The 16,800-nt window shown below is 38.7% G+C and overlaps 1 protein-coding gene across 1 annotated transcript in view; it reads right to left on the reverse strand.

The window, feature by feature from the left end:
* Nucleotides 1-16,800, reverse strand: part of KALRN (kalirin RhoGEF kinase) — a 695,315-nt gene that overhangs the window by 259,035 nt on the left and 419,480 nt on the right. The window contains 1 exon segment of the mRNA XM_042446189.1: nucleotides 15,440-15,670. Coding sequence (XP_042302123.1) covers nucleotides 15,440-15,670 — 231 coding nt within the window.

Below are 16,800 nucleotides of genomic sequence, written 5' to 3' on the forward strand. Positions count from 1 at the left end.
ATCAGTTATTCATCTTTGCTGTCTAGAAGCTTGTCTGAAGAGGAGCTGACAGAAAGTTGGGTGCAGTTAATATTGTCTAAAGATAATAGGCAAGGGAGGAAAGAAAGGCAAGGATGGAGTTGTTTCTTAATGAAGCCCCCAATTAGTTTACACCTAGTATCAGGCATATGTAAGGAAATTAAGTTACAGAAGCTCTTTCTCATTGAAATTTACTTCTGAACACACACACACACACACACACACACACAGAGAGAGAGAGAGAGAGAGAGAGAATAAGCATATAGTGGGTGAGGTTAGAGCCATCCAAGGCTAGCATTTCTGGAGTTGCCCCCAGAAGATGTTCCCACACACACAAAGAGGAGGTAATAAAACAATTAATGGCATCTGGCATGGAAGTGTAAACTGTCAAGGAAAAAGCAACATGGGATATACAGTAACTGAAATAAAACATGTATGTGAGAGTCAGGGTGACTCAGCAGAAGCCAATTGGGAACCACACAGGTGTAAATGGTAATACAATTAACAAGTCCTGAATGCCAAGGACAAGAAATGTAAAGTGGATAATTGGACACACCTGAAAATTGTTAAGTGGTCAAGACTGAGATGATGAAATTGCTAATTGTGGGATGAACTAAGAGAACCAATGAGAATGATGTACACGCCTACTGGGTGGAAACAGACAACAGTGGGTGGTGTCTTGCATTAACTATAAGAATGACTATGAATCCCAATGTATTTTGTGGGTTGTAGAGTGGAGCAGAGTATTGTTGTGTTGGATAGTTTGGAGCTGTATATAGTAGAATAAAGTAGATCTTTTATTTAAGACTACTGAGTTGTCTGGTGTCTTGGGTGAAGCTACAAGAACCAGCTGGATCCTGAAGAAGGGTGAAGACTTCTGTGGAAGCAAGAGTGGGAAGGCTTGGAGGGTTTGTCAGGGTCTTCAGCCTATTCTCTGTAACTCTTGCTAAGCTATAACCACTGGCCAAAACTGGTCAGCGCAGTGCACAACCAGGTGGTGAGTTCAAGCCAGAGGTGAAGAGCTACAACTCCCATCATCCCTGACATAAACATCTGTCTTGTCATCCTGTTTCGGAAACTGTTCTACTTCACACCCCTCCCTTTTCTTGGAAGACCCAAAACTTCAAAAGCTTATAAGATACATATTAAAGACTTCTTTGATCTGGACCATGCAAGCCCTGGTTCCTTTTGCACAGGGCACAAAAATTCTCTTTAAACTATGGACCTTCCTTTGTCTGTTGGCTTGGTTTGCTTCCAGAAGTGCTGCCAGATTTGCTATGTCCCTCATTGCTTCTCTATCAAGAGAGCAAATGAGTCTCTGTTGTCCATCTTAACATCAGCAGAAAAAGAAGCAGTCATGACATTCAAGTCGTATATTCCCTTTCTAAGCCTTTTCCATTACAACTTAACTCTTTGTTCCCTCTCTCTAGTGAAGAAGTGTGTGTGTGTGTGTGTTCATGTGGATTTTTCTCTTTCAAATAAAACTTATAACTTGAAGTTGCTTCTGGACTTCTTCATGCCTTCTAAACCAGTATACACAGGTAAAAGATGCCCAATTAACACAGCCAATTAAATTTGAGCTAATTATAATTCCGCATACATACATTTATTGGTTTGCTGAGCCTTGGCTGTGGTATCACAGATGTGGTTGGCTACTGTCCCCAATATATCCTCATCACTTGCTATGCTGTCTAGCAGTGCTTCAGAGTTACAGTCCAACAACTTCTAGAGGGGTCTTGTCTTTAATGATGGATTGTCAGACATGTTGTAGGGTCTGCTAAGGTAAGCTCCCACCCTTGTTTCCCTCTTAGCATAAACTGTATATTCTTGAGCTAAAGCTTCCCAAATACTTTTTTTTATTGATTATGGCAAGAAAAAAGCTGTCCATTTGATATATCTATCATCTACCATTTGTACATGGCTTGTAATAAAAGGGATAATTAAAATAATATTCTGACTAACTGTGCTGTTATTGATTCTATTAATATTTCTCCTTATCCTTTTCCTCCATTGGGGAAGCTTTACATCTTCAGTTATAATTGAATTAAACAAAACTGGAAGTTGAAAGGGAGGCCAGGTTATTAAGAAACGTGTAAGAACTGATAAATAAAAATGTTTGCTTTAAATTGTTTTTAAATGCTGTTGGTAGTTTAATTTACTTTTAATGTTGATAATTTGCATGTTTTAACTGCATTGTATTTCAGGTCATAAGCCATTGAGTTCCAGTTTTGAAGAAAGAGCAAGGTGTATATAAAGTTAATAATAATGATAGTAATTTCTCATTAGGGAAAACATTTGCATTCTTGGCCAAAATGGAATTTGCCTCTGATGCAACATTCTGAGACTTCTTATTGCAGGAAGTGATATTATAAGTTGTACAACACCATCATTTTATGTTCTTTATTAGAACTCAGATGGTGGTGATTACTCATGTGCCCTGACTTCCATTCCTTTACAATTACTTTCATTCACTTACAGTTATCCAAGAATGTTTATGTGAGATGGCTACCAGAAAGACTAATGTGCACACTCAAATTTCTCCTATCTGAATTTCTCAGAACACCTTATTCAGAAAATATTTTGCAAGAAACTTCATAAAATATATTGCTATTATGAACAGAACTAGGAAAACACAATTTTCTGTTCTAATCACAACCAGCAGAGGGTGCTTCCAGTACATAATTGTGCAACAGAGCTGACACCATCCATATGATTTTTGGTTTTGCATTAAAAGGACCATTTGTATTCCCACTCCCCACCTCCATCCCCACTATGATACATGCTAATTTTTAATTAGTTTACATTGGGAATATCAAATCTCTAGGCAAATCCTACAGAGATGTGCCTGGAGAAGTTCCATAGCTTCCCTCAGTCAGCTCTAACAGCTATGTAGTCCCCAAGTGAGCCCTAAAAGAACAAGTTTGGGAAACCTTGGCCTTGGCTAAAAAGCTGTGTAATCCTCCAGTGGGTCCCCAAAAGACATACTGGAAGAAGTGGCCTCATGTTCAGAAAACTATGTAGTCCATGGAGGCTCCAAGGTCTCAGCACTTCCCATTTAACTTTCACATTCCCCACAGTGGAGTGATTCAAAGAACTGCCCTAATGCTGAAGAGAAAGACAAGCCCAAGCCCTTTCTTTAAACAAGAGAAATGCTGTGTGCTCTTGGAGCAAGGAGGGGAAAAGAGGATCTCATATGGTAACAGTGGGCCAAGCATTTAACCCAGGGGTAGGCAACCTTTTTGAGGCGGGGGCCGGGTTGCTGTCCCTCAGACAACTGGGGCGCCGAACTCAAAATGGCACCTGGAGCGGTGTGGAAGCTGCGGCGGGGGAAGCAATCGGCAGCAGAACTGGGCTGGGGCCGGTCCCAAGGCCTCACTGGGCCAGATTCGGCCCGCGGGCCGTAGGTTGCCGACCCCTGATTTAACCCATAAAAAGTGACACTGGCATAAGTCCCTGAGCTGGTGTCTGCAAGGAGAATATGGAATACAGAGTGGGCAGAGGAGGTTGGAACACATTCCTCTACAACACAGTCATTCCCTGGGTAGAGTCCCCTCCCCTTTTAAGGAAAAATAAAAAGGGAAAAAGTGGGGACCACTGCAGGTGGGTTAATGAAGAAATCTCACATTTTTGGAAGGACAGGAAAACCAGATATGGTTATAATGACAGCATAACAAATAGAATCAGCAGAAAGCTGGGGGAACACTATAAAAACACTTTAAAATCCTAGTCCTATATAATGGTCAATTCTACTTACTAAGTTCAATTAAATTAAAACAAAATTCTTCTCTTGTGGCATTAAAAAGAGAGAGATTGAAATAGAGTCTTTCCTTCCTTCTCCTCCCTATTTGTCACAGCATGCTAATATCAAATCATGGGCTATTAATAAAAAGAAAAACACACATCTAAAAACAAAAGAATATATCCTTTTGCTTTTCCTGCCATTGAAGAACTGTAATAACTGAACAACCAGATCTGTTCTTATTGGCATTTAGAATATTTCTAAAATGTGGTATGATTCTTGATTTGATTTTCTACAAAACATTCTCAGTTTTGGAACAATGGCAAAAGGTTTATCACAGAGATAAACAAGAGATTTTGTGAATGACTCAGCTGCGGACAGAAACAAGATTAAAATCTATGGAGTAATTTAGATTTGTGTCTTTGTTTAATTTGAAAATTTATGGCAAAAAGACAATAAACTTGAAAAAGGAAAGATTTTCAACTTCCAGAATGGCAAGACCTGCCTCCTGCTTAAGATCTGCTTGCATCTGGCATGAAGCTATCAAATTTGGCAACAGGCCATGGCTCAGAGATAAGGAAAGGTGGCAGCTCTGTGACAGAGCACATGTTTTCCATGCAGAAAGTATGAGATTCCATTTCCAGATAGGTCTGGTAAAAACCTCTGTCTGTTAAAGCAATAGTGATCTAGATTTAGATGGATGAAATGTCTGATTTGGAATATGGAAGCTTCCTACATTTCTATCCACTTCAAAAATAAATTCCTCTATATTACACAATTCACAAGAAAGCATATTCCTACTGAACTTGAGCTGCCAGTTCAAAACACAAAACTGGCTTGCTATTGCTAATACAGGGGTGGTTGTATTTTTCAAGATGGATTACACTGTCACCAACCAGCTGCTTGTTATGGATAGTTAACAATACATAAGTGATTTTTCCCCTTTTGAAAGACAATGTGAAAAGTCTTTTCTATGCTTAGTTATATCCATTATTTATAAGCCACTTTTCAGCTTCTAAAAGGTTGCTAATAAAACAAATAAACATGTTTACAGCAAATCCATCCCTTTACATGAGTTTGCACAACTCTAGATTTTACCCAGATGATTTTGTATGATCAACACAAGCACTCTCCCCTTTTCAGCAGGTGGCACTGAGACATCTTACATAAAGGAATTAACCATATTCTTCTAACATGTCCACAACATTACAATTTTTGTAAGGTATACAGATAATTGGAACTTAGGTGCAGGAATACAGTACTCAAGTAAAACAAAAGATTTAAATGACAGAGCTACTCCAAGAGTGTCTGGTAGCTGCCATATTTTATAACCTGCAACACTTTGGGAGACACAATATGACTTCCAGACCATAAGAGGAGCTATGTTGGAGTAGACCAAAGACCTACCTAGTTTAAAATCCCATTTGTCACAGTGAACAACAAATGCCTATGAGAAACATGAAGGCAGTAGGTCTCTCCTGTTGTTTCCACATAACAGCACCGGTAAAGCCATCACCACAACTGGGTAAGTTTAACCAAGGGATGGTGCTGTCTGGTGGATGTAACAGGTGTAACCATCAGGTCACCAAGGTTGCAGCAGCTAGAAGGCATAGACAAGGCATCATCCCTGGCAGATATAAACTGGATGTTGACAAAAGGCCTGGATTTTCTTTTGTGTAACTATAAGCAATACCCAGCTACAGTGCATGTTGCTATCTTAAGTGAGAGAAACAAAAAAATTATTTCCATATGTCTCTCTTAAAGCCACAGCAGACCACTCAAACAACTAATCTGTTAAGGCACATGCAGTGAGTTCTGAGAGAAGGAGGGTATTGGACTTTAAGTTGTCCTTTCCCTAAGATCCATTTTGAACCAGACCTTAGATTGGGTCAAACCTGCTTTCAAATGGATCTGAGAAATGCTCTCACTGCCTGCCACACATGGTGTTTCTTTCCATGACCCTCCAGTCCTTGATTTCAACTTAAAATAAGCGTGTGGGGGCTGAATAGCTTGTGGAGCTCCAAGAAATACTACAGCAAGAAAATGAACACATGTGGCACAGCACGAAAAGATGGTAGAAATAATAAGCTGAAAATTTCAGAAAGAACAACAAAACAAAGCCACACTAGTTCATGCAGGTGAGTGCACAGATCTTCAGTTGGACAGTGTGTTCTTTAGGATAAATAAAATGCCCTCAAACCAGTCCCACCCCAGAACATTTTGTCAGGCTAAGTGACAGAAAAAGAAGGGTGCCTGGGAACGCCAAAACTCTAGCCAGGTGCTGAGGCCATGTGGTCTTCATTTCCGTTCTGCTTTAAAATGGAGATTTGCAGAATGAATGAATTAGGCACTAGCAGATGCTAAACTTATCAGCTTACATCTGACCACCATTTCTAAAAGCTTAAAAGTTATCTGTAACCACAATTGTCTCTTGTATTTGGTGAAATAAACAGGTTCTGCAGTTAGTTTAAAGCAGATGTAAAGAGAAATACAACAGTCTTTGTTAGAACCAAGTTGGAGAGAAATAATGTCTCCTTCTAGTGGTCAATTCCTCTCTCTGCAGGGCTAATGCTGTGCTGGTCTAGAAGAAAAAGAAAACCAAAATCTGCAGTTGGGCAATACTTTTATTAGGAGGAACCAAAATGTCACCAGAGTATAGACTTTCAACTTATGTAGAACCCTTCATCATCTTTTGAGAGTGCTTTAGCTGTGCAGTTTTACTTGGCACAGGGTTGGATTAGATGGCCTTTGTAGTCTCTTCCATCACTACGACTTTAGGACTGTAGACAGCATTTGCTCTAGAACCTACTGCAGAACTCACTTTAACAAGGGAATAGAAACGTGTGAGTCCACCACTCTTTATAATCTGTTGATCCTACAATTGAAATATACCCATGGCAAGAGATGGGTTAGCTGTACCCCATTTCAGACATCATTCTCTCCATGATGTAGGAAATTCTCTCTGGAGGTTATCTCAGTCTAGGAGGAATGTCACATATACACTACAGCAGGAGTGAGCAACTGTAATGGATCTGGGAGCTAAATTTCTGCCACTGTAACCTTAGAGAATCTCACAGATTGCTCCCCAAATTCCCAAAGGTCCACTCCTGTTATGAAAAAATGAGTAGTTTTCAGATAAAACAAGGGGGGAGGAGGGAGACTTCAAACTATCTTAAAAAATTGCCAGCAATTCACCCTTTCTTTGAGCTAGACAATGGATGACCCTGGGAATAAGGAACAGTCAAAAGTTGGAAAAGTTCACATGCAGCCCCAGTGCTGCACTTTGCTCACCCATACTCACCAGTATTTATATACTGTACATGCAAGTGTAATTTATTATGATAGATTACATACTGATATGTCTATATAGAATCCTATATCTTCAGTGTGCTCAATGTGCTCTTATCTCCCTAGCAACATCTCTCAAAATGAATTGGAATTATAAAGACCTACTTCTAGAAAGTCTGGAAGCTAATCCAGAAGCTATTGCATACAATTCACATTCTAATCACACTTTGCACTCCCTCCTCTTCCTCTGTCACAGTGATTGGAAATCCACATCGTCTATATAATCATTTAGGTCTCTGAAAAGAAGAGAACATGTAACCTGTTTTCTCCTTGAAGGGAAGTACAACCTTGCTAATCTATCAACATCCTTTTTTTTCTTTGCACACGTAAATTAATTTCCAAAATTAAGTTCAGCAGCAATTACAACTCTTACATTATCTTCTTTATATTCTTCCCAACATTAATCTGAAAAGATCCCTTAAAGTCAGCATGCAGGTAGATTTCATAAACTGGGAATTCAATTTATAAAGTTTTGCTTTCATATTCATTCATTTATAAAATTGGTGGTGCAACTCTCATAATCAATCAATCACAATTGACAGTTGATTGATGCAACTCCATATATCCCTATGAGAAATAAACCTCACAGAGTTTATTGGCATATATTCCCAGGTAAATTCACACAGCATTACAATTCAAATACCTGAATTTTATAAGCTTTTCAGCAAGATTTTACATAAAATAAACTACCCTATATCAAAGCCATAGCATGAAAGGGATGGAGGACACTCATATGCCATCTAATCCAACATCCTGTTTGGTACAGAAAACACAGTTAGAACATCCCTTGCAGAAGATGTCTGGACTCTACCTTGACCTTCAGTGAAAAAGACAGAGAAACAGACACCACAACCACCAGTACAGTAATAGTTCCAATGTCAAGCTGCTCTTATCATTAAGAGGATTTTCCTAATAGTGAACTTCCTGGATTCTACAAGCATCTTCTGCTGAAAGGGTTACAGGTTAATAATTCTTATTGCCACATCATAATTACAATTATACCAGGCCATTTCCCCTCTTTTAAAAATATATATTTATTGGCCTTTTCGGCATCAGCTGTTGGACACAGTAATCTCCTGCTCCATTGTCTCTAAGGATCTGCTCAAACCTCAAACAATTCCTCTCCCTATTGATCAGACAACAAGGGTGTATATAGATGGCTGTATGTATTGTAATGATCAACTTGTTTCAATACTATGAATGTAAAGAATAATTTTTAAAAAATGATCAAAATGGTTATTTGAATGTTGGAAAATCTCAATTAGAAGAATCCTAGATGTATGAGAATATTCACAATATGTGATTTACTCTGCATGAAAAATACTTGTGGCTCCCTCCTCCCCACCCCCAGAAAATGGCATGTGTAAGATAGCTCTTTTCTGCACCAATGTGTACTTTTTGCACAGAATAAGTTCTGAACTACAAATAGTATTTTTCACAGTGAGGAGGCTAATGGTAAATTTATTCTTTTTTGACTACAAGAACAAAATTTACAGAGATTTAAATCCCTATTCAAGATTAGTTCATTTTGTGCTTTTAAACATTCAAATTCTTTTGAATTACATATTTTGAAGATGAAATACATCTTGCAATCTTCACAAGCTTCTTATAAAGCAGAAGTGAGTATCATGATGCCAGCCAGATATCACTGGATGGTATCTTTTATCAAATTTAGCCAGCATAACCAATGGTGATGGGAATTACAGTCTAATGACATCTAAACAACCACAAATTTCTCTTCCCTGCTATAAAAGGCACTATTTTTATGTTTCTCTTGCAATTAGGGACTCAGTATGACTTGCTTAAAACCACCATAGGTCATTAATCGCAGAGTAATATTACAATGGAGAATATCTTGACTCATTTGGTTCTGTTTCTTAGCCACTATGGCATGTCAGCTATGACTCTACTTTTGTGGTGTCTGGATCTGTAAGTACTTCTTTAAAGTCATTTACCATGTTCTGCCTGCACTAGTCCCATATGCCCCTCACCATCACTGTCTGAAAACTAAATGGTCAAAAGCATTTGTTACATGCTTTAACTCTGCTTAACTACTACTATTGCTTTATGTGATATATATATAGAGAGAGTTTGTTTTCTTGATCATCTGGATCACAATCAGTATTATGTTCTTGAAAGACTCACTGTTTTATCACTATGAGTTGATCCAATATCATGCACAGCCTCAATTACTTCAACCATTTCTATCTATTAACATTCTGATGCAGCACCATTCCCATTGGATAATTCCTAATTTGTTTCTTCAGTACTTAATATCATCAACTATCCTACTGAAAACATTCAAACATGCAGAAAACATACTGTTTCCCCCACTCCACTTCCAGTCATTATCCATGTTCCTACAGCTATGACAGGAAAAGGGGAATGTCTAAAACTGTCAGTTGGGGAAAGGGAATCACACATTTTAATGCTGAAGTGATTTCTTGTACAGCAAAACGTCAAGCTGCATGTGGGTGGAAGAGCTATAAATAAACTGTTCATGTCCCTGCACTTAAAGACAGAAATGAATTCTCTGCCAGAACATATTATAATACTGTACAGAACTGAAAGGGAAAAACAAGAGTACTCTACAGGAAGTTTTCTGTTTGCTTTACAGATCTTTTAATGGTTAGCAATGCTGCTGTGGGGCAGTTGGTGGCATCGTCCAAAGACATGGAACACTTTGTTCAGTGAATCTGTCACATTAACATCTACCTCTCTGTGCTGATGCTCTTTTGTGCTGTGCTATTCAGAGATTGCAGCCAACGAGACTATCTGAGACTATAGTTTTTGTGGGTTTTTTGGGCTAAGTGGCCATGTTCTAGCAGAGTTTCTTCTGAGTTTCGCAGCCTCACAGATGCTGGCGAAACGTCAGGAAGAAACTCTACTAAACATGGCCACTAGCCCAAAAAACCCACAAAAAACTATGGATGCCAGCCATGAAAGCCTTCGACTTCATATATCTGAGACTACTTTCTACCCACTTTCTAAGATGCCAACTCCAAACATTCAGACAACTAATTCATATTCTCCCCAGGAAAATAATTAGCATGATGTTACTGAAAAGACCACCATTCCTCCCACAAATTAGGAGTGCAGCAGAAGTTAGCTAAATTTACATCATCTCTGTATATTCTGGTTTGGCTCTTTCTACCTTGATTTTATGAAGACTGGGAAATAAGACTGGCTCTAGGTCAATTTAATAAATACAATTCGCTCTCCATATCCACATATTGTTTATTTCTGGATTCAATTATCCACAGCTTTACAATTTTATTTAAGGGATACCATTTCACCTTCGTATTTAATGGGACTTCAGCATCCATGGATTTTGGTATCCATGGGTGCTTCTAGAACCAAACTCCAGCATCTACCTTCTTCCAAGGCGCACAAAGGATTCCATTTGACCCAACTATGCAATGTTCTTAGGACATGATAGGGAAGGTAGATGCATCTTATCTGCATTTATGTGTTACATTTCCAAAAAAGATACTACAAAACACATGGCAAGCTTGCTCATGAGCCAGGTTGTCTTCGGTAGGCAGATGGGAAGTGGCAAGTGAGAGCCAATATAGAAATTCAGCAGCTAGAAATTATGCTGCTGAAGTTAGGCCATTTGCTGCTTTCTCACCCAGCTTGCATTGCCAACAGGCTACCCTTCACCTCGATGCACCACTGCTAAGCCAGCAAAGATTCCTTTTGTCCACTCATCATTGCTGGCAACTCTTGGCTCTCCCTCCGTGTAGGGTCACCTTCCTCCCCCTTCCCAATTGTTCTCCACCTGGCTAGGGATTGTGACAGTCCTAGGTTTTCTATAGATGTTAATATGTGATACACTATAGGAAGATTAGTATATCTCTAAGGAAGAAACCTAGAATGGAGAACTAACTGCCATGCATTCTGCAACAGTGTGTGAACTATATGATCTCCCTCTCCCCCCCGCTCTCTCTCACACATTTTGTAATTTAAAAAAATGAATCTGTGCTGAATCATACCAATTTTTGGTTTTAATACACTAGGTTTAGCAATCAGTCTTAACCAGCTGTGAGTTCATCAGACCTTGTTCACTGGCTGCAACATCAAACACTGTCCTTTCATTAAAAAATTACCTTTAAAAAATGATCACCATCACATTGCTGAATACACAGACAGAGAAAAACAGCAAGAGCAATGACAACTCTGTAATCAGAACTGCTTTAAAACACAAAGTAATCTGTTCTGATTAGCAGCTCTAGGGAGGAGAAAGGAATTACAGTTTCAGACTAATTTCAAATGAAAGTTCAAATCAAATTATGCAAATGACAGGGTATGGTTAAAGAATGAGCCCTACAGAATATCCTGAGGAAATACCATTACATGAAAATGAAATTATTTAAAAACAAGGTTTTAAGGCATTATGCTGAGCTGTATTTAAGTGTCATTGTTTGAAGATCAGAATAATTTTATTTTGTTTCATTGCAGACTATGGAGTATTTAATCCTTATTAACTACTGTGCCTGCTAGTTACCTTTAAGGTATTCTTGGACCAGTGCCTTGGAATATACACTATTGTGCTCAGTGCGAATTTATTCTTTTTCCTTGTATGGAGCCATGAATCTAAACACATCTTTTAAGGAATACAGTAAAAAAAAAAAAACAACTCAAATTTTAGGGATTTATGTTTCGATACAGAAGCCAGTTTTCAACTTGTTGAGAAACAAGTTGCAGCTAATAATAGTCACTGTAGTAATGATGTATTACACCTTATAAAAGCAATCACAGTGCCTTTGCACTGGCAGATATGGAGCTAAAATGTGGCCAATGAGAAACAACAACACAGAAATATGTTTGGAGAGTCTCCATGTCTGTGAAAGAACAAAACATTAAAAACTGGTACACAATAACACACACAAAAGGTGACAACCCACAATACATGCCAATTATGTTCAAGGGAATGTTGAAGAAGAGAGAATTAGATTTCCTGGGCTCTACTATTTTATTACAGTATCTTAGAAGAAGTTACTGGCTTGCTAGAGGCTTGAACAGGAACACTACTGTTAGCAGGTGAGATTTAAATAGTTCTCACTTCCTGATTCTGAAAATGAACAATAATGAGAGCACATATCATCAATGTCCATTCACCAAGAATCTTTAACTTTTTGTTTGTGATTGTTATTCCACCAATTATAGTTTACTGAGTTTCTTTATCTTGAAATGCTAAGGGAGACAACTGTACAACTTCCTGCACATTCTGAGAGATATATGTACTGTAGCTCCAAACAGAAGCTGCAATGATTGTGGAACCTCAGAGCAGATTTGTACACATACCTGTACTTGGGGGATTAAAGAAAGAGGTGTTTTTGATGACCTTTTTGGATATGTTTGTGATTATTCAACAAGAGACTTTCCCTCCCCAAATTTAAGAGTTTAAAAGTCTGTGCCTATATAAGGCCCAGGGAAGGACTTAGGATGGTGTTAGTGTACTGTCCACCATGTAGCTCTCAGGTCCCCTGATGAAACTGGTTAAGGCAGTCTTCGATATGAAGGAACTTAACATTCACAATGAGGCTGCTGTTGGATCAGCTTGGGACTACATGGTCTCCACCCTTGCATCTGCACTGCAGAAATAATCCAATTTGATATGACTTTAACTGTCATGATTCAGTGTTATGAGTTCTCTGACAATGTCAGAGCTCTCTGAACGAGATAGATAAATGTTTCACATAACATATACCAGAATTTTCTAGCATTTAGCCATGGCAGTTTAAATGGTGTCAAACTGGATTATTTCTGCAGTACAGATGCAGCTCATGACAACAGTGGAATGTCCCAGCTTCACATAGGGCAGGATATTCCCAGTGGCCAGTTGGGGAATATCAGTGCGGCAGTGAATCTACTCTGGTCCTTAGGCCAAATGTTTAAAAAATGCTATCCAAGGTGCTGAACCAGTTCAAAATCTGCACTAAGGGGCTGTATAGACAAGCATTAAGGCTGGCATGGGGCAGAGTGGGGTGTGTGGTGTCCACACAACGCATGCCCCAACTCCGCACCACACCGGTATGATGCTGTGCGCCCCACCACATGGTGGGCAACATCACGGCTCTCCTCTGGTGCTGTGTCCAGATGATGCAGCACCAAAGGAGCACAGAAAAGCTGCAGCATCAGTGATTATGGTACCCTTTCCTCAGCGTAGAAAGTTCCCACTTTTTGCAGCTCCTTTTTGTGCCACAGAAAGGCCAGATTGGGACCACAGCATGTGGTTGCTGTGGTCCTGATGTGGCAAAGAAAGAGGCGGCTGCAGGCCACCCCTTAGGGCAGTTTCTACAGCTCCAAGGTGCCAGAAGAGATTCATCACATCACCTAGACTGAACTCACCAGCCACCCCTGAAAATATCTTCATTTTGTATTTTCTTCCTGGGTGACAGAGGAATGGTTTGATGATAGGAAGGCCTTGAGTGATACCACTATCATGGTGAGACCATCTCCTGATGATCCTTGGACTTATGGCATCCGCTTTCTTGTGAGGCAACATTCTTCTTTTCCAATATCACTATTATTTTGATCCAATGTGCCTGAGTTATTTCTATATATAAGCATAGTTTTTCCTTAACAACAACAGTTAACCTGATTTTGCTACCATATTTACTTAGCTGGGGCATGTTAAATCGGTTCTATTCTGGTTGAATATTTTGCTCACAGATTTTTCAGATACTAAAAAGGATTTCCATATTTATTTATTTTTGTGGTGGAATTGCTTTCTTTTCATTTTCCTGCTGAATAAGACCTCTACAAGCTGAAATGTATCCAGGCTACATTCATTATGTACGCATATCATTTAATATTATATCAAGCCTAGGAATATAAATCTTGATAAATTTCATTCTCAAAGGTAAGAATGAACAATTTTACAATTTTTCTCCTTTTGGGATGAAGTTTTCAAAATTGTAACCATTTTCAAAGACCCTTCACAATTCAGAATGTGTTCTGTCCAAAAAAGATGGATGTAATTCTTTTTTCATAGAAACTTATACACAGAAGTATTATATTCTGTGCAGAAAACGCTGTTTTCTCTACACAAAATGACATTTTTCTGTATTTTTTTAAAAAAATGCATCTTTTTATGCAGAATAAGTCCCAAACTGTGATGATTCTTGCCAGTCAACAAACTGTGGAAAAGTCAAACAACAAAATGTGGGAAAGTCAAAGGGGTACGTGAATTCCTTCTACTGCATTATAGGGTCTCCCCTCTCAATTTCTTTAGTATTCTCACAAATATATGAAGAAAAAAACATTATTTCTTGCAGATCTTATAATTCCTACTGATGTAGAACTGTATGGAAACATATTGCCAGTACAGACTGGTAAAAAGAGCCAGCTTCCTTGTAGCTTGGGGGTGTGGTGTACGCACGACGCATGCCCCCAAGATGCCTAGAACCTGCTGTGAAGCTGCCCCGAGCAATCACACGGCAGTAGCATTGAGGCGGTGAGGTGGTGCAGTGTTTAGGCGCTGCATGCCACTGGAACCCAAACCCTACACAAAATCTCCCTACACAAAAACATACCCTTTAGGAACATAATGCACAGGAAATTTCTCTAGCAAGGAAAGGCCCAATCCAGACCTCTGATCTAGGAAGGTTTAATTTTCCTAGTATTCCAAAATATCAACAGTACTAAAACAATTTCTTTAAATCACTTCTGGCACAGGATGTACATACTCAGCTACCCCCACTTTGAATATATTGCAAGGAACAGATACTTAAACTAGGAGTTCACCAGTACTTCTTCATATACTCCTTTCAAATCCCCACCACAAAATAATTCTTTCCTTACCTTTACTCTATGGTTTTGCAAAGTAGGATGGTTTTATTTAAATGAGCCTGATGACTGCCCTGTCATTTCTACAGCCTGTTAATTTCAGCAGCTGTGCCCCAGGTTCTCATATTCTGGGGGAAAGTAAACAACCACTTCCAATTTGCTTTCTACACAACACTCATGGTCATATACAATGCTGAAATAATGTAGATAATTTCACAGGGATATAATTTCTTTTACCATTCCTGTTACTTTCCCCCTATTAACTGTCCTTCAGGCACACACAGTAGTTCTTATAGCTGTTATATGCTTATAAAGTCAACCTCCAAAAACATTTCTATTTTTTACAAGCTTTTCTATAGGTTACACAATAAATGGTGACATCTCATGTGACAGAAATGATGAGCATTTTATATTTTAATCTACCAGCCTGCACAGTACGAGGAGACAGTAAAATGGTTTTATGAGATTTTCCTTGTCAGTTTTGAGGCTGCAATGGACTAGATCTAAGCTTTATTTCATCAGTCTGAAAAAGTATATTACCTGTTGAACATCTTGCTGGAAAACACAAAGTTGAAGCCTCTGATGTAATCGGACCTTCCTGTGCTGCCAAATGCTCTCTAGGCGACGTTGGTGATGTAAAACCTCATGGACCACATCCAAAACTTGGTGAACAGCCTTGGAATAATTAGCTGTGGCAGTGAGAGATTCTGAGTTCCCAGGACTCAAAGGACGCTGTAGGACATCCAGCAAAGCCTTTCCATCTTGACTCACCTGTAAGGTTAAAGGTGGACAGTCTAACAAGCATTTTGAACAATACTGTACTTCTGAATCTGTATTATATTTAATACAGTCTTTTCTCTGTACACTAGGGAAAACTGTTGTGATAATGTTTTTGTTACACATTATTACAGAAAAAATGTGAGAACATGAATTCTCTGAGCCCTGAAAGTATCTCTCAAGTAAAGAACTGATTTGAAAGAAACTGATTGGTTAAAAAACAAACAAACAAACAGCTAGCTGCCATTTCAGTCTTCCACTGCTGCATTTAGGAGTTTAAAATGAGTATCTTTTATAACCGTGAATTTTTCAATAATTTTTCACAGGACCACTGGTGAGTGACTTTTGTTCCATCAAGAAATTGAATCAAGAAAAAAAAATAGCATTTTTGTGAACAAATGCATGTAAATAGGTATGTATTATTATATTCCTGCTTAGGATATGTTTATTTTTTAAATTGTTCTATCATCATTTATTCATGATTTTATGGAGGATAGGAGTGTAACAGCTGCCAAAAACAACACATTATTTATGCAACATGGCAAGATCTTTTCCTTTCACATACATTTCCAAGTCTAGGGTTGTAAAATTTACTAGGCTGGTATCTTTATTTGTTTTGTTTTGTTTTTTTGCAATTCTTTATGAAGGATTGCTTATTATTTTAGGTCCAAAACACACTGCAGAAATAATCTAGTTTGAGACCTCTTTAACTGCCCTGGCTCAGTGCTAGGGAATTCTGGGATCCTGGCACCAGAGCTCTCTGAAGAGAAGGCTAAATATTGGCCCCCAAACCTGTCCTCGACTTATACATGAAGTCGATTTATAGTCGAGTATATATGATATATACAATGTTTTTACATGAAATATTCCAAAAACAGCATTTGGACATCAGCAGATCAGCAGTATGATTTCCCCCCCTCTTTATTCAACCACTTTCCACTTTTTCTTTCTGCACAGCTTACACACAATGCTCATTACAGGCATATAGTTAAAACCAATGACTATGGTGATTGTTTAATAGCTCATGGTTTCTCCTGACATGATTCAGTACTTTTAGTGGCAGACTGCTAGGATCACCACAGTGCAGCATGGATTAGATGGCTGGACTAGGGGATGCCAATTTA

Source organism: Sceloporus undulatus, chromosome 1 (assembly GCF_019175285.1).
Source record: "Sceloporus undulatus isolate JIND9_A2432 ecotype Alabama chromosome 1, SceUnd_v1.1, whole genome shotgun sequence".
NCBI classification, from domain to species: domain Eukaryota; kingdom Metazoa; phylum Chordata; class Lepidosauria; order Squamata; family Phrynosomatidae; genus Sceloporus; species Sceloporus undulatus.